This window comes from Chaetodon auriga, chromosome 2 (assembly GCF_051107435.1).
Source record: "Chaetodon auriga isolate fChaAug3 chromosome 2, fChaAug3.hap1, whole genome shotgun sequence".
NCBI classification, from domain to species: Eukaryota; Metazoa; Chordata; class Actinopteri; order Chaetodontiformes; family Chaetodontidae; genus Chaetodon; species Chaetodon auriga.
Window position 1 is genome coordinate 4,170,823 of NC_135075.1, and position 22,830 is coordinate 4,193,652.

Here is a 22,830-nt window from a genome sequence, read left to right on the forward strand (position 1 = left end):
GTCCAGGTTTCATTTCAGTACCAATTACAAACACTTCAGGTTGCTCAAAGCCATGATGTGTGTGTTTTATATCACTTTAAAGTGAACATTGTTATGTTTTTAACTGTTGGTCAGACAAAACAAGCTATGTGTGATGGCTGTTTTTCACTGTTTTCTGATTTCATGTACCTGCTGATTGATGGAGAAAATAATTATCAGATGAATTGATCATCAGAAGAATCATTACTTGCAGCTCTGCTGTCAGTGCAGTGATAACTTTACAATTTTGACCAAAATAAAAGCATGTATGATCTCACTGTGACTGATTCTGAAACTCGCCCAAGTTTCAGGTCTCTGTCCGTCAAGTTGACTGTTACACTGCAGGGAAATAGAGAGAAACCAAAGCAAAGCATCAGTCAGAAGCCTAACAGACGTACACATGCTTGGAAAAGGCTGCATTCTGAAATGTTAAAAAGTGTTTACTGTGTTGTTCCAGCTGTGTTGGGGTGGATGAAGATGACGCTCCAGATATTGACATATATCACTGTCCAAACTGCGAGAAGACTCACGGCAAATCCACATGTAAGTAGCCCCCTCAGCAGGATCTGCACTGCTAACAAAGAAAAAGTCAAACCGCCTTGATGATGTGATGATTTTTTTCTCAGCTTTCTGTCGCACAATATCGAATCCTCCAAAGTTTTTGAAGGAAAGCAAAATTATTTGTGTCGATGTCCTGTCGTGTGGCACTGCATTCTTGATGTCGGTGAGTGTCTTTATGTTTGATTTCTTTCTCTTCTTCAGTGAAAAAGAAAAAGAACTGGAGCAAACATGACACGGGGCAAAGCACAGATATCAAAGCTGTTCAGAACGGCAGTCAGGTTTTCATAAAGGAGCTTCGCAGTCGGACGTTTCCCAGGTAAATCATTGCCAACACATCCTATTTTCTTTGCTGTTACTGAACTGTACAGCTCTCAGCACCATAAACGGGGTGATAATGTGAGGTTGATTGAATTGGGCACAATTAAACCTCACATATGATTGAAATAGTCCGACTGAACACTCTCTGGTTGGAAACACATTTGATAAATTCAATGATAATGAAATGACGTGTTTCCTCATATTGATTAGACCTCTTGAAATGTCACTTGGGACGCTTCAATATTAGAATGGTGTCAGTGTTATTCCTCACTGTGTTAATAACTCCACTGGGGGGCACTGTCTTATTACTTTTCGTGATCTGCCTTCAGATCCATTTACATGCCGCTCGCTCAGTCACCAGAGCTAATAGAATTTGTTGAGTTTGGGAGAAGCTTTTGAAATGCTTCAGCACACTGCTCACTGGCTCTGGTTGTGTGTGTGCACAGTGCTGATGATGTAGTGGTGAAGCTAAGCGGCAGTCAGCTGACCATGGATTACCTGGAGGAGAACGGCTTCAACGAGCCAATCCTGGCTCAGAAGAAGGACGGCCTGGGCATGTCCATGCCCGCCCCCACCTTCTACATCAGTGATGTGGAGAACTACGTTGGTAAGGAAGTCAGAGACTGTAACCTCACGACTGATGCTGTTACTCGTACTACTACCACCACAGTTCTTACTACTACTGTTACTGCAGCTACTTATGTAACTACTACTACTGCTACTGCAGTGCTACTACTAGTCATTAAGAACTATTACTGCTGTAAGGCTTTGTCAAACTACTTCTTCTAATGTTTCTATCAATAAATATAGTACTGCTTTAGCCAGTACGGTCAGTGCTACTAACACCACTCATGCCTGTAATAACAGTACTGCTATTACTGTTGTCACTGCTAATACTGTTTATGTGTTATTCTGCCCCGAATACTAAAATTACTACTACTACAGCTATTAAAATGATGTAATTCTACATAGACATATCCATAATTACTTGTATAGCATCATCTACCATAAATACTACCCCTGCTACTACTGTGACTACTGCTAGTGCTGCTACTGTTACTGCTACAGCTGTTATTACAGAACCATTACAGCAACAATCACTACTACTATTACTGTACTAGTGCTACAACTGATATACTAAAGTACTGCTTCTATTAATTCTATCAATACTACTACTCACTGTAGATATCTAAGAGTATCTTGGATATTAGACAAAACAGATTGAATCTTCTTCAGGCAGTGATTTGGAAATAAGATCATGAGCAATAGAGGAGCAAACATTTCTGTGCACTTCCTGAGTGTCTGGATTCAAAGTAAAGTCTATCCCATTAATTAAATTGATTACCTGCAATGCTTTTCATTTCCCCCTTCCAGAGAATCACAAGACTAACAATGTACAATACCCTTTGCATTTCAATAGGTGGCGCATGTGTTCTTTATTTTCCCAGTGTGCTGGGCCTCAGTGATGAGATCACTTGTTACACATCAACAGTATCCTGCTCCAGACATATTTTGTAAACCAGTTTCCTGTTTAAAGAAAATGTTTAGCTTGTAAGCGGTTAGTTTTTCTTCAGCTTGTTTTATCGTGTCTTCTGTGTCCTCTGTTGTTGTCTCAGGTCCTGATGTCGGCGTGGACGTCGTTGACGTCACCAAACAGACCGACAGCAAGATGAAGCTCAAAGAGTTTGTCGATTATTACTACAGCACAAACAGAAAGAAAGTGTTAAATGTCATCAACCTGGAGTTCTCTGACACGAGGTACGCGCTCTGATGGTGCAGTTTGAAATGAAGTATCCAAAGTGCCTTTTGGCTCACGAAGATGCTCGTCTGGAAAACTCCTGGTACTCATTTCTGTGTGTGTTTTTCTGGGACAGGATGAACAGTATAGTGGAGAGTCCACAGATCGTGCGGCGGTTGTCTTGGGTAGAAAACTACTGGCCCGATGACGCTTTGCTCGGGAAGCCAAAAGTCACCAAATACTGTCTCATCTGTGTCAAAGACAGCTACACAGACTTCCACATCGAGTGCGGTGGCGCCTCCGTCTGGTACCACGTCCTAAAGGTCTGTCGCGCTCATGGTTAGACCAGTATGTTGAATCAAAGTTGGCCTTGGAGCAAAAATAGGTGTGAGGCAGTCAGTGTCATCTGCCCGCGATAGGATGACAAGCCGTTTCTACAGCAGTGATTTGTTTTCATTCTGAACGGATTCTTTAAGAGGCCCTCAACAGGAAATGTGGAATGCATTAAACTCCATCTCTCATGTGATGACAGTGCCAGAAAATGTGACCGTGTTTGTGTTCGCAGGGAGAAAAGATCTTCTTCCTCATCAAGCCCACCTCTGCCAACCTGTCTCTGTACGAGCGCTGGAGATCATCGTCCAATCACAGCGAAATGTTCTTTGCCGACCAGGTGGACAAGTGTTACAAATGCACTCTGAAGCAAGGGCAGACTCTGTTCATCCCATCAGGTCAGAGCTGCACTCAGGTCACGAGCAGAGCTCAGCGTGATTTAGAAGAACGCGCAATGATATGAATGATAGTGTTTCATTTATGAGGGAACAACCTTGTAAAATTACAGCATTTTGTTAAAAAATGTTGTTAAAACTGCCCTGCAGGACTTATAGCTGCGTTTGTTTTAACAACACATGTCAAGAATTGTTTCAATCAGCAAAACGTTGTTTAACATTTTAATGGAGATTCCAGAGACACCACAGCGTGTGTATAAAATGGATATTTCTCATTTATTTTATACGTTTCATACTGAAATAATTAAGTGATTTCAGCTTCTTTTTGTTAACTGTGTAGCTTTGGGTTTTAGACTGTTGCTTGGGCAAGACAGTGAATTTTAAGATATCACTCTGGGAACTCGTGATGGACGTTTTGACTGTATTCTGCCTATTCATTGAAAAAAAGCACTCTTTACCATAAATCTACTAAACTTGAGAGAAATGAGGGGATTAAAATATTTAAACAATGTTAACAACAACACATTTTTTGTAGATACTAGATTCAAATTTTGCCATTGGTAACAAAAGATAAAGAACACGCATGGTTTGACTTCTTTAAGTCTTTTAAGATTGATGAAACTGTTCATTTGGGGTTGGAGATGTGGAGAAATTCCTCAAAACACACTATATATAATTTTAATATCATATGTTTTGATATATATTTTTATGGAAGATGAACTGAGAAATTTATGGATCAAATAAGACAACAATGTTTGTTTTTGGTTAATCAAACAAATCAGATATGATACATGGCAAATGCAAATAAAGTTTGCATGAAGTTGATGCAAAAATCCTAATGAAGAGCTACCACAGTATGAATGATATGGAATCTCCCACGTCTAAACTCTGCTGTTAATGAAATGGTAGTAGAAATGATTTTTCTTTAATCTTTCATTAGAAATAATGAATGAATGAATTTTATTTACAACCTTGGCATATTTTTGTCCTCAGGATGGATCAATGCAATACTGACTCCGGTCGACTGCCTGGCGTTCTCTGGACACTTTGTCCACAACCTGAGTGTGGAGATGCAGATGAGGTCTGGACAGCCCTCTTATTCCACACTCATTCAGTCTTTGTGCTGCCTTGTCACCCTTGTGTCTGGTAGTTGGCCTTTTTTTGTTGTAATTTGCAGTGATCCACCATGCCTCCTGCAGATAGTCATGTCCTAATTTGGGGGGATTTAGTGTGACTTGAAGACATTGCGTATTGAGTCTTGGCTGATCTTACACTGTACTTTCCACTGGGTCCTCAAATTCCAATCTGTTTATGAATTCTTCACATTTGGAAATACCTTGTGAATTGCATAGTTTGTTGCAATAAACCTGTTGGTAATGCATGACAACGTTTAGCTGAAACATCTCGGTTTATCCTCCTCAGAGCGTATGAAATCGAGAAGCGGCTAAAGGTCAAAACTCTCACCCCCTTCCCCAACTTTGAGACGGCGTGCTGGTATGTGGGACGACATCTCCTCGAGCGATTCAAAGGTAAACTCTGAAATCAGTTTGATGGCCTCACAGATCTAATTTTTGCTCTAATATGTGGTATTTTAATGTAAACATACATCCTCATTTAACTCGCCATTTCTCCAGAAGAATGCATGAAAGCAGAGAAAACACAAACACTGTCAGAAAAGCCTTTTTCCGAGCCTCGCGTTGACCGTACGGCTGCGTGTCTGCTGCACAGATGAGGAGCTGGATGCTCTAATATTATTTCAGTCATTAAATCGGTGAATCGCCGAGTTCACAGATGATTAGCTTCAAAAGGTTTGGCCCAGCTAGAATCACTTGCTCCATTACAAGCCTGTGTTTAAACTCCCCTCAGCTGGCTTGGGCCAATTGTTTATGTTTCCACCATTTTCTGTGTATGTCTGTATTGTGTGTGGTGCACACTACTTCTAACCCACAAGGCCTTGCCATTAATATACCATTATTCTTTTTAACTTCAAGGTCAGCCTTTCAGTGCAGGAAAAAGACTCACTCCACTGCTGCTGCTATTTTGCCTTGATGTTATTAATACTTTCCTGTTTTGGTTGTAAATCCACTTCAGTTGATAGAGCTGTACACATTCAGATGGTGCTTTTCTGCCATTAAACTGAAATTAAAGCGGAATGCACATTAAAGCTGAGTTTGCAGAAATTCACATAAATCAGGGCTGCAGTTGTCACAGAAGGGTTTGGCGATCGTTTCTGTTTTCATATGGTCCAATCATGGGGAATCGAAATCGCAGATAGGCAGTCCGATCACCAGGAGGTGGGAGGAGTTACGTAACTTCAGGCTGCAGACAAATCAGATTTGTTTCTCAAATCAGATCTTTAAGACAGACTGTCCAAGCGACCAGATCTGATTTGTGTGTCCAGACCTCACAAACATGGGTTGCCGTGGTAACAACTTAAGTCACGGTGCAGAACTCATGGCGGCGCGTGCAGACGCAGCGGCTCGTGGCTCCCGTGTTTACGTTTTTGTTTGTTTGTTTTTAATTATTTCTACGTTCACCACTCTTCTGGGAGTTTATTTTATCTAGATGTGTTTCATCTTATTTTATTTTATCTTATTTTATTATCTTTTCTTTTTCACACGGGGGTTGCAACGAAAATTTCATTGCCATGCTCAATGACAATAAAAGCAATCTTGAATCTTGAATCTTGAATCTTGAATCTTGAACTCATCCGTCGCACCAGAGAAACTCAGGCACTGTGATGCTGGATGCTGCTCAGCCACTCTGATGCACTTCTGTCCGTCTGGATTCGACGTCGTCGCTCTTTGTTGCATTTCGAGTGACACAAAAGGCTCCTTGAAATACGGCTTGAGCTGCCAGAACACCTGGACTGAGGCGCACCTGTAGAAACCTGATTGGCATCGCAGTTCAAACCACCTCCAAATGTGGCTTGGATCCAATTAGCAAAAATCCCATTTCATGCCTTTTATCCCCCTGTTGAAAAGTCAGTCTAAAGGTAACATGTATCTGGGATATTCTGGTTCCACCCAGACGCCACAGGTGAGCCTGAGGAGGTCTGAGTGTCACAGCATCATGTTCAATTTAACATTATGATCCTGTCTTCACAATCCACATCCATAACTTTATTCTCACGTAGCGCAGAGCAAAGATTAGCCGAGCAGACGTGGAGAACGGATGACGAAAAACTGAAACAGCTTTAAATGCACATGACATGAACATCACAGCCTGGAGTGTCAGCTCGTCGCTTCTTGTGTTTGTGAGAGGCTCGTTCAGTTCCATCCTGTAAATGCATGTTTAAAAGTCAGCGTTCATTCAGTGATAGCATGTGCACTGTCTTTTTTGTGCAGGTTTACATAAAGCAAATAAGCAACCAGCCCCGTACCTGATACATGGTGCCAAAATCATCAATGGAGCCTTCAGAGCTTGGACTAAAAAACAGGTATGGACACATCAGTCTTTGTGCCTCAGTCATCTGTGTCAGATGCTGTGAGAAGGATTGACAGTCGTGTTGGTTTTCCTCCTGACAGGCTCTCTTGGAACATGAAGATGAGCTTCCAGAGAATATGAAACCATCGCAGCTCATTAAGGATCTTGCAAAAGAGATCAGACTGTCAGAGGTATTTTGATTTATTCTGGCATAAATGTGACACGATTTCCATGTCATATTACACTTTGATGGCTCCAAGTGGCAGTGAGAGACGACAGTTTCAGTCTCTGTCCAAAGATGTCTCAATCACTCCTCTTTGGTTTTGGACAGTCAGTGAAATTTCCCTTAGTGCCAACCTCAGCTCAGTATGTCAGCTTTGCACATTAAATATTACATAATCTAATGGAAGAAGACCATGAAATCTGCAAGAGCATTCATGTTCCCCAGAGGATGAACCCCCTTCATTTTAATGACCCTATCACCTTTCCTCTCACCAACAAGACAAACTTTAGAGTTTTAGCTCCTCTACTTGTAGCTTTAGAGCTTGCAAGGTTATGCTCTTTGTTTTGTTCCGTGAGAGGAGAGCAGGGTCTGCAGGTGTGAGGTGGGACCCTGCCTTTAATGACACAAACATATATAAGCAAAAGTATTAGCTTTCTAGACACTTTGAGCTTTATATTTCAGTTTTATTCATTGTAGAATCGTAGAATGATCTGTGACACATGGCTTTCTGGTCCTATACTAACATTGATATTAATATCACCTGCACATTATCTAACGTAAACCAGGTTAGACTTGTATTTATTAGTTTTTTATATGTAATTTAGCTAGTATTTCCTTTTCACCAAGAACATTAGGAGAAACAGTATTGAGCTGTTCACTGGGAATGGTTCAGGTGTCAGACTTTGTGATATAGATAACATTTTACAGGTCAGCTAACAACTTTTACAATTGCTTATTCTATCCTTTTTCATTTCTTTCTTTCTTTTTTTTGATAATTGATTAACCTACAAAATGTCAAAAATCATGACAAAATCAGCAATCACAAGGTACCAGAGTGATGCCTTCAACCAGTCCTCGAATCAGCAAATGTTAAATAATGACGTATTTATCAAAACTCTCATTGATTTTTTTTTTTTTTTATTAAATGATTTACTAATTGATTTGTGTTGATGGGGTTTAATTCATAGCTCATTGCTTTTATTTCTAGAATGCAACCAAAGCCATTAAGAGTGAGCCCAGCATTAAGGTACCAGTGGAGGAACCACCATCCACCCACTCTGAGCCCGAAGAGCCCGTCTCCCCGGCCCACGTCCCCTCACCCAGCAGAGAGAAAGCCAGAAAGAAAGCTTCCAAACCCCCGAAGCCTCCCAAGCCTCCCAAACCTCCAAAGATGCCCAAGGCCCCCAAGCCTCCGAAGGTGCCGAAGGTCAAGGAAGGAGGAAAGAAGAAAGCGAAGAAAGCGAAGGAGTCGTCACCGCCTCCTAAACCCTCCAGCTTCGCCGCTCTTGAGTCCCATGCAAAAGACATCTTGAGTAAAATGGACCAGCCAAAAAAGACGAAGGTAATGTTAGTGTAAATAAAATGCTGCGCTGATTTTGGGGAGTGATCATTTGTGTCCTTAGATTTTGTAGCTTTATTTGAGCCATTTAGCATCCCCGATTGTCAGATTTAACCATATAAAGCAGGATAGTGACAGCAGCCCATAGTTACTCTTGGATGTGTTGTTGTTGATGCTGTTAATAATTGTGTCTTTGTTCCAATATGTCCTTTTTGCAGGCTGTTAAGAATGTCCTGAGTATGTCGGAGAAGGAAATATCAAAGCAGAACAACGTGGAAAAGTTTGAAATCAGAGAGCAGAATAAAAATAAGACTGAGGCAAAGTGGAAATATAAGGTAAGAATATTTCCGCTGACAAGTTTTGTCATGATTTAAACTAACGCCTGTTTGTTCCAGGCCAAAGCAAATGATATCACAATCTTTTAAAAGCTAAAATAAACGGAAGGCTTGGCGTCCTTTAGAAAAGAAGACTGGAGCAGTCGTGAAGGTTACAAGCTGAGCAGCTGAACAGGAAAAAAAGTCGGATCATCCAAAAGTGATTTGCGCACTTCACTTCAAAGCAATCAGCAAAAATAATGATGTGGCCCAAGTCGCACATTTCAGGCCTGCAGCTCGTCAGAGCTGCTCCAGAAACATTCACCCTCCCACAGTTTACCTAATGGAATTACGCCACGTCCAGATCCACTGTGTTCCATCTAAGTATTTACATATGCTCTCATCTTTTACAGAAAAAGTTTGTTGTATCATTAGTGCTGAACAACAGGGAGAGGCTTTTTTGGAGCGCAAATGTAATTTTGTTGAACGGAAGACATTTAGGCTTTAGTTTCATGGAAAATTCGATGCCAAACTGCTGTGGAATGTTAGCAGTCCCTCCAAGGATCTCCATCCAACTGCTCCTTCACAGCAAGCCAAGCATTTACAGATGGAGCAGAGACCCTGTTAGATGTTTACCAAGGTCAGGGGAGACCACCTTCACGTGTGATCGCTGTTGATTGATGTAAAAGTGCAGGCCAATCAGGCCCACACTGTATGTTACTGTCAATTAAAAACCATGCGTTGGACAGTGTGAAATGTCAGTTTCAGGTTACACCACGTCGTCACATGCCTTTCATTTAGAGTCCAAATTGTTGAGGAGTGAATATTTGAAAGTGTATATTCTTGGATTTCAGTTAATTACATAGTCTGCTCAGTGGTGATTTTTATGGCAGCCGTTTTGAATTCCTCTTAGTATGTTTGGTTTGATTTGAATTAGGTCAGAAAATGTCAGAAGTGAATTAGATCTGTGGAGATTAACACCGTGAGCATTTCAGTCTATTCAGTAGTAGTTTTTTATTTTAATCAAATTCCTTCCACCTGCTATTTTACAGACTAGTACTTGTGTCTTAAAAAAAAAAAAAAGTTGTATTTATACTGATAATACATTTTCTAGTTTCAGTCATGTCATTTTGGAGTCAAATAACAGATGTTAAAATTCAAACAAAATGACGTCTCTGGTTAACTTGATGCGTTACATCTGCAAAGTCGTGTGCTTGGATTTCAGTTAATTGCAGTAGCCATTTGATGACAGCTACGGTATTTTCCCCTCACCCTGTTAAAGAGTCAGCACACCGGAACAAGAAGGAAATGTGCACAATTGTATCGTGCTGATTATTTATTATTATGTAATTCAAACAGATTCTACTATTGGTTAGAGTTACATGGTTAGCAAAAGACAGTAACGTCTGAGAGTTGGAGAAAAAGACGGCCAATCAAAAATCAGTTGTTATGAAGCAGATAGTGACCTCTACACAGCCAGATGCACAGTTCTGAAAGAGAGTGAACAAAACAGCTTTAAAGAGTTAACGTCACTGGAAACTAAATCAATAAAAACAACTAAAGAAGACAACAAAATGTATGTTTGTCAGCTACATGAGACGTCTGGCTGTAAATCTTCTCAACTATAAACTCTATAAACCTAACTATTAAATGAACTTTGCTTCGCTGTCACGTCTGGTGAATACAGGCTCATGCTTTGTTTTAGCTCTGTTTTGGTCTCCACCAACCCCTGAGAAAAGTAAAGAGCTAAAAGAGCATTTTAGGCTCTGCAGAGCTGAGATAAACCACAGAGATGGATGAGAATTCTCTGTGGTTCATCCCTTTTTGCGTTACACCCAGTCATTTGATCCATTTTAATAAAAACTTTGGTAAGTGCAGCTTCAAATGAATTGTTAAACATTGATCGTTCAGTCTTGTCACCTAAAATGTAAATACCAATATATCCGCGATAAGCTCATTTGACAGTGTTTCCTTTTTGCCTCCACAGAATAGTAAACCAGACTCCCTGCTGAAAATGGAGGAAGAGTGCAGATTTGACAGAACACCGCTGTCAGGCAATAAAGACAAATTCAGCTTTACTATGTCTCACAAGAAAATGCTCGGGTATGTATGGAATGGCTGTGATTGCCATGTAAACGTTTCATGAAGGGGCTTTTGGGAGGAGAGCAGGTTAACCTTCTCATGTGGTGTATTATGATGATTATAGAGCTATGTGGCTATCAGCAGCGTATCCATTAGAGTTAATTCAAGGACTCCTCACTGTGAGTGCCAGACTCAGCCTGGTATCACTCCCTTATTGTCCTGTGGTTTCCTTTTCAGCTCCAAGACGCTGAAACCTCAGACCAACTCAAGTGTTTTTGGATCATTACAAAACCTAAAAGAGGACAAAACCAAGCCAGTGAGAGACGAGTATGAGTACGTCTCAGATGAGGGCGAGCTGAAGATTGACGAATTCCCCATCAGGCGGAAAAAGAACACTGTTAAGAGAGATCAGTCCTGTGAGTGTTTCAGAGTGTTTGAAGTGTCGGCCAGGGCTGGGTTTCAAACCTCAACGCTTTCTCAACTTAGACGTATCTGTAGCACCGAGTATCCGAAGTGTTTCAAATCTCCAGAAAACGCTTGATCATATTATCGTTTTGACTTTATGAGCCAACATTTCCTGGTGTAAATCTTTTTATTTTTTAACTCTAAATCGACATAATTCTTTGATCATCATGAAAAAGTGCTGTCATTTGAAAATGGTGGTGGCACTGGAGAGCGATTGGGTTAGCACAAAGCTAAGCAAAATAACCCTCTGAGTGAATAAAAAGGTACTTCAGTTTAATATCGGGGGAGGTTAGAATATATTTAAATTCACCAAACTAAAGTACTGTTTCTTTAAAAAAAGGTATTGTTTTGTTATGAGTACTGAAGACCAGATATTGTATCATGCTGCTAACACGTATGGAGACCCAGCCCTACTGAATGTTTTATGAAAAAATAGTTTGATGAACATCTCGTGTTGTAGCTGTTGCTTAATGATGAACTGAATTAATTAATTTTTCCAGTTTTGTCAGACATCAGAGAACCCATTCAGCCAGCCAAGAAACCAAAGTTCCAACCCTCGGTTACCAAGGTGCGTATCACATCACATGACGTCACATCACCTTTGACTGATGACCTCGATGGTAATGAAATATTGACATAGCTGATGTTCAAGCAGTTGAAATCCGATTACGCTACTGTATGAATGTGTGGACGCTGTTCAGTGACTGGTGGTTAATGAAACATCAGACATCTCCTCAGGACTTCTAATACTCATCTGAAATCATTTAAATAGCAATCATGTTCAAGGGGATTTCATGCACTAGAACAGAGAGTGCCTCTTTAAAGTTCAGATGGTTAAAAGAAAGAAGGTCAAAACTTCATTTCGGGTAAATCTTCAACGTTGTGGGTAAATCAGAAGGAGAGGCTCCCTCAGCTGAGGACCGGCTCCCACTGATGAGGGAAATACCGTCGCTGTGGCGTGAACAGAGGAAGAGGAAGAAGGAGACTTTCACCAGAAGCCATTGAAGCCAATGAAAAGCAGAGCAGAACACCACAGCTCCTGCAGTCTGCAGGTCCAAGTGTTCTCAGGCGAGATGCTGAAGCCTGAAACAGACCTGATGGCTTTTGCCGTTGGTGTGTGAGTGTGTGTGAATGGATGAGCGTGGCGTGCGTTGTAAAGTGCTTTGGGTGGTCGGTAGACCATGAGAGTGCTGTATAAAAGCAGTCTGTTTCCATAGTCTTATAGGTGACTTCAGTCAGATCCAAGGCTGGATTACTAAATGGCTAAAACCAGCAACTGCTCCAGGAATCCAGATCCTCTGGGGTCACAGAAGCCCCAGATTTACTGAGTGGCTCATTTTTTCGGGTAATTTTATTAAATGCAAATTAGTTTAGGTGTATCATGTGAAACTACCAAACACATCCAGCAGGCCTGTATTGCTACCTGTTTTGTCTACGTGTCAAATTTTTCATGGTGCATACTTTTAAATAAATTTAATTAAAACTAAACAACCACAAAGAGGGGTTCAGTAGGGGTCCACAGCTCATTTTTCACTGAGGCCTTCTAGTGGGTTATTGTGGCCAAGGTCATGTAATAGACAAACTGCAGGAAAACAGTTTGGAGAAATAAAAAGTTAATACACAAAGACAGAAATAGCTCAAGTACAGAGGAGACTATTTCAAAGCAAGAAAATTGACTGGAAATGTCTCAACTCTGGACCAACACCACATTCCTCTGTCGCTGTGCCTCTCATGTCTCTCTCCATCTGTCCACTTTCTCCTAAATCAGAGTGTGGACTCCTCAGATGAAGAGACTCTGCACATAGACACAGAGGCCAAGCCTGAGGTCAAAAGCCGCAACTCAAAGGTGAAGAAGAAGGGCGGCAGTGCGGCGGGGATTCTTGACCTGCTGCAGGCGAGCAAGCAAGTGGGTGGGATTGACTACAGCACCAACAGGTAGACGGACCTCCCCTCACGTCATTCCTTTTCTGCCGCTTCACTCTGTTTCCTTCAACACCAGTGGAAGCTTTCCATCCAAACACACTTGGGTTACAGTACACGCACAGCATTACTCTGTAAATGGCTCCCACTGGACCTTTTTTTCCTTTCAGTAAATTCATTTTCGGACTCGGGCTCCTTAATGGAGCAACCTACTGACAAACAAATGGCCCGCTCAACGACAGTATAATTGGATGAAAAAGCTAAATTTTATAACTTCACTTCGAGCTGAAAAATCAACTAGTGACTGGAGCAACAATTTACACAGATTCTGTCAGCAGTTTGTGTTAAGTCAGTGTTTGTTTCACCCCGCCTTAATCTATCAAACGCTGCGTGGCTCCAGGCGCTTCCCCGTGCCTTCTGCTGTTTGCTGTTTTGCTCAGCTCTTGATGGTCTATTTCCACCACATTGAAAGCTACAAATGAGGAATGAAAGAAAGAAAGGAAACATGGGCTGAAATATGTTAATTTCTCAAATTGTTTTGCTGCTTTGAAGAGGGGAACTCAGCGAGTGAGGGAGATGAGGAGGCCACAGTTCATCATGGCAGCGTTTGATAGTCACTGTGGTCATTGTTGCAGCTCAGCAGCTAATAGCTTAATAGGTGTGTGAATATATTTTCTTAGCTGCTTCTTAATGTAATCACAGGTCCGTGGAGAGTATTTAGATCTGACCGTTTCACGTTGCTCATCCACATTCAGAAGAACTTTTAATACTTTGCAGATGTCATATGATAATGATACTTCATAGCGCAACCGGTGACATTTACATGGACTTTAAAACCTTTTCCAGTTATTTCTCTCAGTCACTCTGCCAGCGTGTTGACTGCTGTGTAATGGCTGTGTTGTTGTGTATTTTTTATTGACGTACTTACAGTCAGCCACCTGCATCTCCCAGCACACAGGAGGCCATTCAGGGCATGCTGTCCATGGCCAACCTGTCGTCTTCAGACAGCTTGCAGCAACCGTGGAGCAACAGCCAGTCCAAAAACAATAGCCAGTCAAAGAGCAACTCGCACAGCATGCAGGGCAGCAAGAAGGGCGGCGGCGGCGGCAATGACAGCAAGCGGCCCAGCAAGCGGCTCCCGAAGAAACCCAGGAAGAGCAGCAGTATTGAGAGTCTGGACTACGATGACGACCAGGATCACATGGACGCCTGTTTCAAGGACTCAGATTATGGTGAGCGCCAAAAGCCGCCTCCTTCCTCTTGTTTCTGTTTTATCTGACTGTCAGAGCGCACCAGATGACTGCAGCTCAGCGAGGTGAGGCCAGTGTTACGGGGTTATTTTCTGAGCAAATGAATGAGAAAATAATTATGTGCCATGCCTGACTCTCTGGTGCTAACAGGTGCTGTTAAAAACAGATTGACCCCTGATGGATCAACATGGAGGTCTTTAATTCTAAATTTGGCCTGGAACTTTTCATTAGGAGTAGATGATAGGCTTTTTGTTTATTTTTCATGCGTCCTTTGCAAACCCACCCTTTCGTGTTGCTCCAATTTGTTTTTTTTGCTTTTTTTTTTTCCTCTGAAATGTTTTCTTTGTAAGGCCCATCCAAGCACAGCTGTTTGGACCCTCCCGGCTTGTTAATAAGCCATTAACACAAGTTTCGAAATGTTATTTTACATGCTTTTTGAACTTGTAATTAGTGTCTAATTAGTTGTTCGTAGCACGAACATTCTCGCTCAGAAATCTCCAGGCCTGCATGGAGCCTTTCTCACACACTGGTACACTTTTCCTCTTTTGTAAACAGGCCATTTTTTATCTTGATCATTCAATTATCAGACATAAAATGTCTAGATTGGAAGGGTTGTTCTGTGAGCAGGCAGAGAAGGAGCCAGTCAACAGCTGTCTCACAGCTGGCCTGCATGCTGTCACTGGAAACTTCCACCATTTTAGATGCACGGAAAGTACAAATAAGTGCACTTAAGTCACATTCTATGATTTACATGTGTGTCAGCGATTGGCCAGTAAAGTTTCATTTGCTACATGCATGACATGTTAGTAATCTGTTGCGTCTTTTGATTTTAGTTTACCCCTCGTTGGAGTCTGAAGAGGATAATCCCGTTTTCAAATCCAGATCGAAAAAGCGGAAAAGCAGTGATGACACTCCCTACAGCCCCACAGGTAAATGCTTGCAATACTGATGAAGGTTCTACAGTGTTATGAAGTGAACGTCTTGTAAGCTCTTGTATCGATGTGATCGCAGCCCGGGTAGGACCCTCAATTCCTCGACAGGAGCGGCCAGCGAGAGACGGGGCCAGAGTGGCCTCCATAGAGACGGGACTGGCTGCAGCTGCAGCAAAGCTGTCTCATCAGGTACGCCATGACAGTATCTCTCAGCATGATAGCGACTGTCTCTGTAAGTGTTGCTCAACAAAAACGATCTGTGTCGACAGGAGGAGCAGCAGAAAACCAAGAAGAAGAAGAAAAGCACCAAAAAGAAGGCAATAGTAATCGAGGAGCCCCCGAAAATTTCTCAGGACAGTAGCTCACCGGAGCACAATCTGGACTCCCAAGATGGCAGCCTGACAGACCACGAGTTCAACACTGGGACAGTGAAGTCGCCAGGAGGGCCGCAGCCCATGGCGCCAGGGGTTTTTCTCAGCCAGAGGCGACCGTCCATGTCCTCTCCCAACAACAGCACCAACTCCACGAGCACCAACAGCAGCAGCATGGCAAAGGGGGATCGTGTGGGGTCAGCAGACGCCAAAGGTGAGTCGAATGATGAAATGTGAGACTGGTTATATGACGAAGAAGAAGGTTCAGACCAGCACCATCGACTAGCTGGAGAGCCAGTTTCACTACGCTAAACAGCATTATGTGTAGTTTCAGCCAGGCTAGCAGTGGCCTTTCAGGGAAGGCAGTGTCAGCCCACCACTGGGGTCCAGGCTGGAATATCTCAACAATAGGCTGACAGCTTGCCATTAGTTTGAATAGAGATATTCGTGTGATCGGCTGTACTCACTTGCTTTTTCACATTACATTGCATGATTAGTTGTTTCTAATCGACAATGAATTAACCTAAATGAACCATTCTGATGAAAGGAGTAATTAATCTGTGAGAATTATGGACCTCTACTGGCAACAGAGAGGAATTACAACACAAACTACTATTATTATGTTTGAGCTTAAAGGCACCCTGTGGAGTTTTTGACCTTTAGTGGTGCTATGAAACAGTCCACATGTAGGGGGAGGGGGGCGAAGGCAGCTGATGACTGTGACCCCCAGTTTTCGAAGTGGCTCCTGCAGCAGGACACGTTCCTGCCAACAAATTTGCATTATAACACTGATCAACAGGTGGCAGTAATGGGTCAAGAAACATAGCAGTGCTGTTGAATGGAGGCAGGAAAAAAGATAAACATGCAGGAAGGTTTCAGCATATATTATCTAGTTTCATAAGGAAGAAAAGATTTCATCTATGAAAAAAACAGATAGAAGTTGTCATTGCAGCAGCAGCAGCAGCAACATCCTCTCATCTGTGCTGTCTTTTCTTCTTCTTTTCACAGCAAAGCGGCTAAAGAAAGGCATGGCAACAGCCAAACAGAGACTTGGAAAGATTTTAAAGATCCATCGAAATGGAAAGCTCCTCCTGTAGCATGCAGCAGACTGCTGTAGGACTGGGAATTCATGAGCTGGGTCCCATCCCAGCCTCACCCCCTGTTCACTGATTAAAGCCAACAATGGAAAAGAAAAAAAAAGAAAATCATGCATTTTTCAATTTCTAAGAAGAACATCACTCAAATAGGTTTTTGCCTCTACTTATACTTTATAACTTTCAGATATTAAAGTGTACAGAACCTACTATAAATATTTTTTAAGAGAACATGTCTCATTTTACTACAGCTGTCAGTTTATCAGGGGTTGCTAAAACGTGAAGTAGAAGTACATTGCAGTCATTCCAAGATTTTTGAAAGTATCCCTTGCATGTATACAGTTGCATGTGCGCTTGGGTCAGGGTTTGGGGGTTTTAGACATTAATTCCTACTCTATGGATGCAGCTTATCATTGCCACAGTGACGATCGACGGGTCGAAACGGAGAACGCGCCTCCTTTCCTCCTCTCCAGCCGAGATTCTCAGTGTTTGGCAGTGCACAGTTTGGATTGGAGTCAACTGGAGCATTTATCTGTTAATGTTAACACTTACTTTTGCAGAGCACTATCAGCGGAGATATTTATTTATTTGTGTTGAGTCACGGATAGGAAGTGGGGCTTCTTGGAACAACTGTAAAGCACAACGTGTATCAAACAGCAGCAGCGTCAGGATGCTTCTCACGGTTAAACATAGGCCAACTTAGGACTAAAAGGTACTGAGGCCTGCTGAACAGGATTGGGTGTGTTTGGACAGGAAAAGCATAGGAGTTCTGACACTATGTAGCTAATGATAAGCCTCATCCATGTCAGGTCTGCAGTTACATGGGGATACTTTCTCTCTTCGTTTGCTTTCTCAGGCAGCACCGACAACCTAGACTCATCTCTGCATTTTTATGGCTTCACACAGTACAGTATATAGAATGTAGCTTGTACATAGCCTTTTAAATTACTACTTTTTGTATCCTTTCCCCTTAAGGCTTAATTCTACATTTTTACCGGTTTTGCTAATTATGAATAAATGAATAAAAATATATATATATATGGATATACAGTATAGTCCTAACTTTTGAACTTTTGTTTTGTTTTGTTTTTTTTGTTTGTTTGTTTGTTTTTTAACGGCAGAGACTCATTTTTAACTTTTTTTTTTTGCTAGATTAAAAGGTGTTGCCTGGAAAACAACTGAAGAAATGATACATTTTATTGTCATATGGCCTTACATACACAAAGCTAATTGTATTGTGATTCTGTTTGAACAAGAGACGAAGCTTTGAGGGAAAAATGATACAAAAGGAAAAAAAAAAAACACAAAAAAAAACACTTAAAGTTTCTATGACCAGCCTCTTGTTCGAGTTCTAGTATCCTGAAGGGTTTCGGAATTATTTTACTAGCACCTTGTGAAGTGTTTATGTGTCAGTGATGTAATTTATTAATGTTTGTAGCTTTTTTATACTTGTACAATTCTTAAAAGTTTTTGTTTTTGAATATTTCATCAACTTGTGAATTTACCCTTAGCCGACAATTTTTCTTTTTCTTTTGTTTTCTTTCTTTCTTTTTTTCTTTTTTTTTTTTTTGGAGATGTGTGTGTGTTTGGGGGGCATGACGGACATTTTACACACGAGAATCAACATTAGCAAACATTTTTTATCTCCATCCTGTCTTCACTCAGTGTCAATGTTATGATATCATGTCATGATATCAACATTTCCAATGTGACATGTTATTATTATTATTATTATTATTATTGTTAATATTAAAATTATAAGCAACTGCGTACACGCCTCCATCACACCGTTTTCTTTTGGTCAGGACATTTTGAACACACTTTAATGTGCTATACTCTATAGCAGCAGTGTTTTAGTCACAGATGTAAACCATGTGTCCACTTCTCAGATACAGTATGAGATGCACTCCGATCAAATTCTGTCAGTGGGACATACTTTCAGGTTTTTATTTGTACAATATGTGTGTTGCTTTGTTGTGGTTTATTTTTGTATGTCCGACCTATTAAATGCATCCACTGTGCAAGGACAGTGAATGATACCTGTTGTAGCTGTCTTCCCTTACTGTTATTTACAGTACTAGTAAGTATTTTCAATCCTTTTTGACCTGAATCTATATTTTTCTGTATTTAGACGATTCTGTTTGAGATCATGGCTCACTTTTTTAAGACATCAAGAAATGGCAAATTCCGAGGAACAAACATATTGTTGTTGAATGATATGATTGTCAGCCTTGTTTACTTTTGCAATACAGTTACTGTGGAAAACCTACTTTGTAATGTGTTCCTCTCCCACTTGCAATGTGACGGCTTCTGTGGTGACGACTAAACATGTTTTTCCTGCTTCGCATTGTCATGCTTTGTAGTTGCATCAAATCCAGCATCACACTGATCACAAACTGATCTGGCTGTGTTTTTAGCAAAAAAGTTAGACCTAGCTTTCGGCTTCTGGACTCAGTTTAGGATGTTTCCCGCTGGAGCTTTAGCAGCTGCTTTAGACGAGGCATTAATTAAAACCAAGCCAAAGTCAACACCATTAAAAATGTATTAACATAAAAGCGCTCTCAACTAGTCACTTTTTTGACTTGAGGATGCCTTTCGCCACCCTGAGCAGGTGTTGCGGTGTCTAAATACAATGTAAACAGAAATCCATGCAGAATCAGCTCAGTCAAGACAAAATATTTCTGCTGTTTATTCTTTGATTTTCTTAAATCTGTGGTCAGACAGCCAATGTTAGCATCAAACCTGAGCAACAGCAGGTCTGCGCCACTAGATGGAGTCCAAAAATATCTGAATGTAACAACTAATGCACATTTTTAAGTCAACTTAATACAATAATGTTCAAGCAAAACACAAATGCTGCATTCAGCTATTGAGGAGCAGGTGTGTTTTAGCATGATCAGCATATTTAGACTATTTTCCTCAGAGGCTGGATCTTTCATTAAGCTTTAAATTTTGATTTTATCCAGAGGGTTTTTTTTTTTTAAATCTCAATTACATCCAGATTTTATCAACATAATTACGACAAAGAAAGGAAAACTAGTTTTGAAGAAGGGATGTGAACATCAATAAGGAGATTATAAGAAAATTAGTTACAGCACATTTAAATTAGTGTCTCCAACAAAAATAAGTCAATTAACTCTTACTTTGTGTAATTAAACTGATTGCATAAATAGGGAAGTGATGTGAAGCCTTCATACATTATTCCCCAGTGTTTTAATCCCGGCCTAATGACACATCTGGACACAATTGATTTCACTAAAGTAAAACGCGTGCAGTGATATTCATGGGAATCTGCATTTCCCCACGTTGATGTTTTGCTGCGTTTCTCAGTCAGATCTGTGTGTGTGAATGAGATCTGGGCCCGCAGTGAAGCCGCACGGCTGTTAAAGGTCCTGACCCCGTTTCCACCCTGGTTAGCATCAAAGTGAGTTGTTATTGTTAGCTAATTGTTAACACAAGAGCGTGAAGTGCTCCGACATCAGCAAATGAAACAATCACATAATTTGTCCTCTCAGGATCATTTTCACACACTGACATGAAACAAAGCTCACACTGGGATGAAGAGGGACAAACTGAGACAGACTGACTTGCGTGGAGTTACTTTGAGACTTGTCAGAGGATAAAAAAAGATGCAAATCTTCAAAGGGAAGCTTAGGCGAAAGTGGGTAAAAATAACTTTAGAAATGAAAAAATATTTGCCATGTCTTCATGCATGATAGAGGCTGTGGCAAAACTGTAAGTTTAAGTGACATTTAAATTTGTTTTTTCAAGATTATTATTAACCTCCAGTGCTTTTGTATATTTCATTCCCTAATATGAGCAATTATGAAGATTATTTGGACAGAATGTGAGTGTAACATAAAAAGTAAACTCACAGTTCGGTGGGAAATAATCGGAGATCTAACACAATTTATTCATTTAAAACAAGTGAACAACAACTCTGTCCTGTTGCTGCTGTAACATGTGAATTTCCCCCCATTGTGGGATAAATAAAGTCTATCTTATCTTAACATGTGCAGGAAAAAAATATTTCAGTCACTTTTCAATACAACTCATTTGTCTACAGAACCTCTCGGAATGAGGCACGCTGCTGCACGAGGGTGAAGTTATGTGGATATTTAGACCTGAGCCAAGTTGATTGGAACTTTGAAACAAATATTCAAATATTCTTGCTGCAGTAGTAGATTTTTTTTTCACTTGTGAAAGAAAAATATAGAAAATATATAAATGAAAATGTATAAAAATGTAAAGCTTAACAAAGTTTTGGTCTCTGAACACCTCCTCAGCCTCCTTGTTTCTATGTCTGCTCCTCTGGTGCAGTTGGTCCCCTGGAAAGGGCAAGTGGGATCACAATTTAAATGTCAGTGTATTAAAAACAATGCCTGCAGAGTGTTACAGTCTAACTGCATTCATGGCCATGCTGCACTTGCTTAGTGATCACAGATGTGAATGGGCTGCCCTCAGTTGCTTTGAAAACCCTCCGGTCCTGTGCGAGAGTCCCAAGTGGTCAAGAGAAACGTGCCATGTGAGAGATGTCTTAATTACACAGGAATGTCAGGTTAACTTTTGTCTCTGTGTGGCCGTGCAGTAACGCAGGTTGCTAAAAGAGCTTTTTTTCTCCCCTCGTCGCTCTGCCTTTTATTCATCCCATTCTTCCCAGTTCAGGGCTGTCATTAGTAATAATGCACAGTGATTCCTCTGCCAACAGATTGGTAAAGCTATGGAGATCTGCAACTGTGTATGGCCCCGGAGCGATCTCCTCACAAAGAGTCTTGGGTTGCCTGTTTTTGTGGCGGTGATGAAAAGTGGCAGACTTGAAGCTTGTGTTTCTGTGCAGTTGTTTGGGGCTGCTCCCCTCTGCGTGGATTAACTGCTCTGTCAGCCAACAGGAACTCCTCTGCTGGTGTTTCACTGGGAACTCAAAAGTGCAGAGAGACGTTTGGCTTCTGCCGGCACACACACACACACACACACACACACACACACACACACACACACACACACACACACACAGACCCAATTTGTCCAGTGTGTTAAATGGGTGAAATTACTCATAAAAGGATTTCTAATATTTTTTATTCTTTTATTTTTTTTTTGTTAAGTTATTATCGTGGTGTCTATTTGTATTTGAGTCAGGTAGGATTTTACGTTTCACTGTCACTTTTGCCTGCATGGAAAGGTTTTCCAAAGGTTGTCCTGTTTAACTTCCAAGACATGCTGCTGCTCCAACGAGTCCAAGGGTTCATTTTTTGAACGTTTTCTGGGGCTTTGAGGGCTTAAAGATCCTTCAGTAACGGAGTGAGAGGAAGCTAAAACTTAAAAAACGTTGTCAAACAAAACACAGTGTTGCCTCAGCATAAAAATGAACGTCCGACAGCTTGAGAAGTGAAAGCAAACGCTGCCCAGTTTCAAGACAAACACAGAGGCTCTGTTTTATGGTGGCATGTTTCCTTAACCTTTGGCAGGCCTGAAATTTTGGAACTGGAAAACAACACTTCATCGTTAATTTTTGACGCCCATCAAGGAAACGACTGTCACGAGTGAAGTGCGAGCCCACCCAAATGAGAGTATTATTAATGTGAACGTGATCAAGGCCTCGGTGGAAAGGTTGTTTTATTCACTGACTGCTCACGGGGACCGCTGCAGCAGTCACAGGAGAGCAGACATGATTTTTGCTTAATGCATATATCAATAACACAGCAAAGTTATCTGTTAGAGTTCAGGCACACAGCGCGGTAAAGACCAAAGACTAGTCTGCCATACAACGCTAAAACATGCCAGCTATATTTAAATATGTAAGAAACTTTAAATACATAACCATGATCATCATATACAATGTATAATTTCCATGAAAACATAAAACTTGCGTTAACGGTAAAGCAGAAATGAAAACAAGCCTAACTGCAGTGACAGGGTACAGTCACACATGCACCAATGAGCATCGACTGCCGAGGTGAAACTGCACATGAAGCAAAGATGCTAATTTGCTCAAGAGCTTCTCTGATTACGCAGTGTGACCGTGACCTTATGGCTTTGTGATGCTGCATTCATGTC

The 22,830-nt window shown here is 41.1% G+C and overlaps 1 protein-coding gene across 2 annotated transcripts in view; it reads left to right on the forward strand.

Moving 5' to 3' along the window:
- phf2 (PHD finger protein 2) overlaps nucleotides 1-18,060 on the forward strand; it is a 33,336-nt gene extending 15,276 nt beyond the window's left edge. The window contains exons 2-22 of one of the 2 annotated variants that reach the window (XM_076750646.1): nucleotides 476-561; nucleotides 781-895; nucleotides 1,344-1,504; nucleotides 2,514-2,655; nucleotides 2,772-2,958; nucleotides 3,201-3,363; nucleotides 4,354-4,441; nucleotides 4,783-4,889; nucleotides 6,708-6,799; nucleotides 6,888-6,977; nucleotides 7,998-8,351; nucleotides 8,567-8,683; nucleotides 10,650-10,765; nucleotides 10,982-11,160; nucleotides 11,710-11,777; nucleotides 12,978-13,144; nucleotides 14,060-14,361; nucleotides 15,213-15,308; nucleotides 15,391-15,500; nucleotides 15,581-15,896; nucleotides 16,691-18,060. In XM_076750646.1, coding sequence (XP_076606761.1) covers nucleotides 476-561; nucleotides 781-895; nucleotides 1,344-1,504; nucleotides 2,514-2,655; nucleotides 2,772-2,958; nucleotides 3,201-3,363; nucleotides 4,354-4,441; nucleotides 4,783-4,889; nucleotides 6,708-6,799; nucleotides 6,888-6,977; nucleotides 7,998-8,351; nucleotides 8,567-8,683; nucleotides 10,650-10,765; nucleotides 10,982-11,160; nucleotides 11,710-11,777; nucleotides 12,978-13,144; nucleotides 14,060-14,361; nucleotides 15,213-15,308; nucleotides 15,391-15,500; nucleotides 15,581-15,896; nucleotides 16,691-16,779 — 3,145 coding nt within the window. In that variant the 3' untranslated portion in view covers nucleotides 16,780-18,060. The remainder of the gene's footprint in view (nucleotides 1-475; nucleotides 562-780; nucleotides 896-1,343; nucleotides 1,505-2,513; nucleotides 2,656-2,771; nucleotides 2,959-3,200; nucleotides 3,364-4,353; nucleotides 4,442-4,782; nucleotides 4,890-6,707; nucleotides 6,800-6,887; nucleotides 6,978-7,997; nucleotides 8,352-8,566; nucleotides 8,684-10,649; nucleotides 10,766-10,981; nucleotides 11,161-11,709; nucleotides 11,778-12,977; nucleotides 13,145-14,059; nucleotides 14,362-15,212; nucleotides 15,309-15,390; nucleotides 15,501-15,580; nucleotides 15,897-16,690) is intronic. The other variant, XM_076750654.1, reaches the window with a different exon arrangement.
- The last annotated feature ends 4,770 nt before the right edge of the window (nucleotides 18,061-22,830 follow it).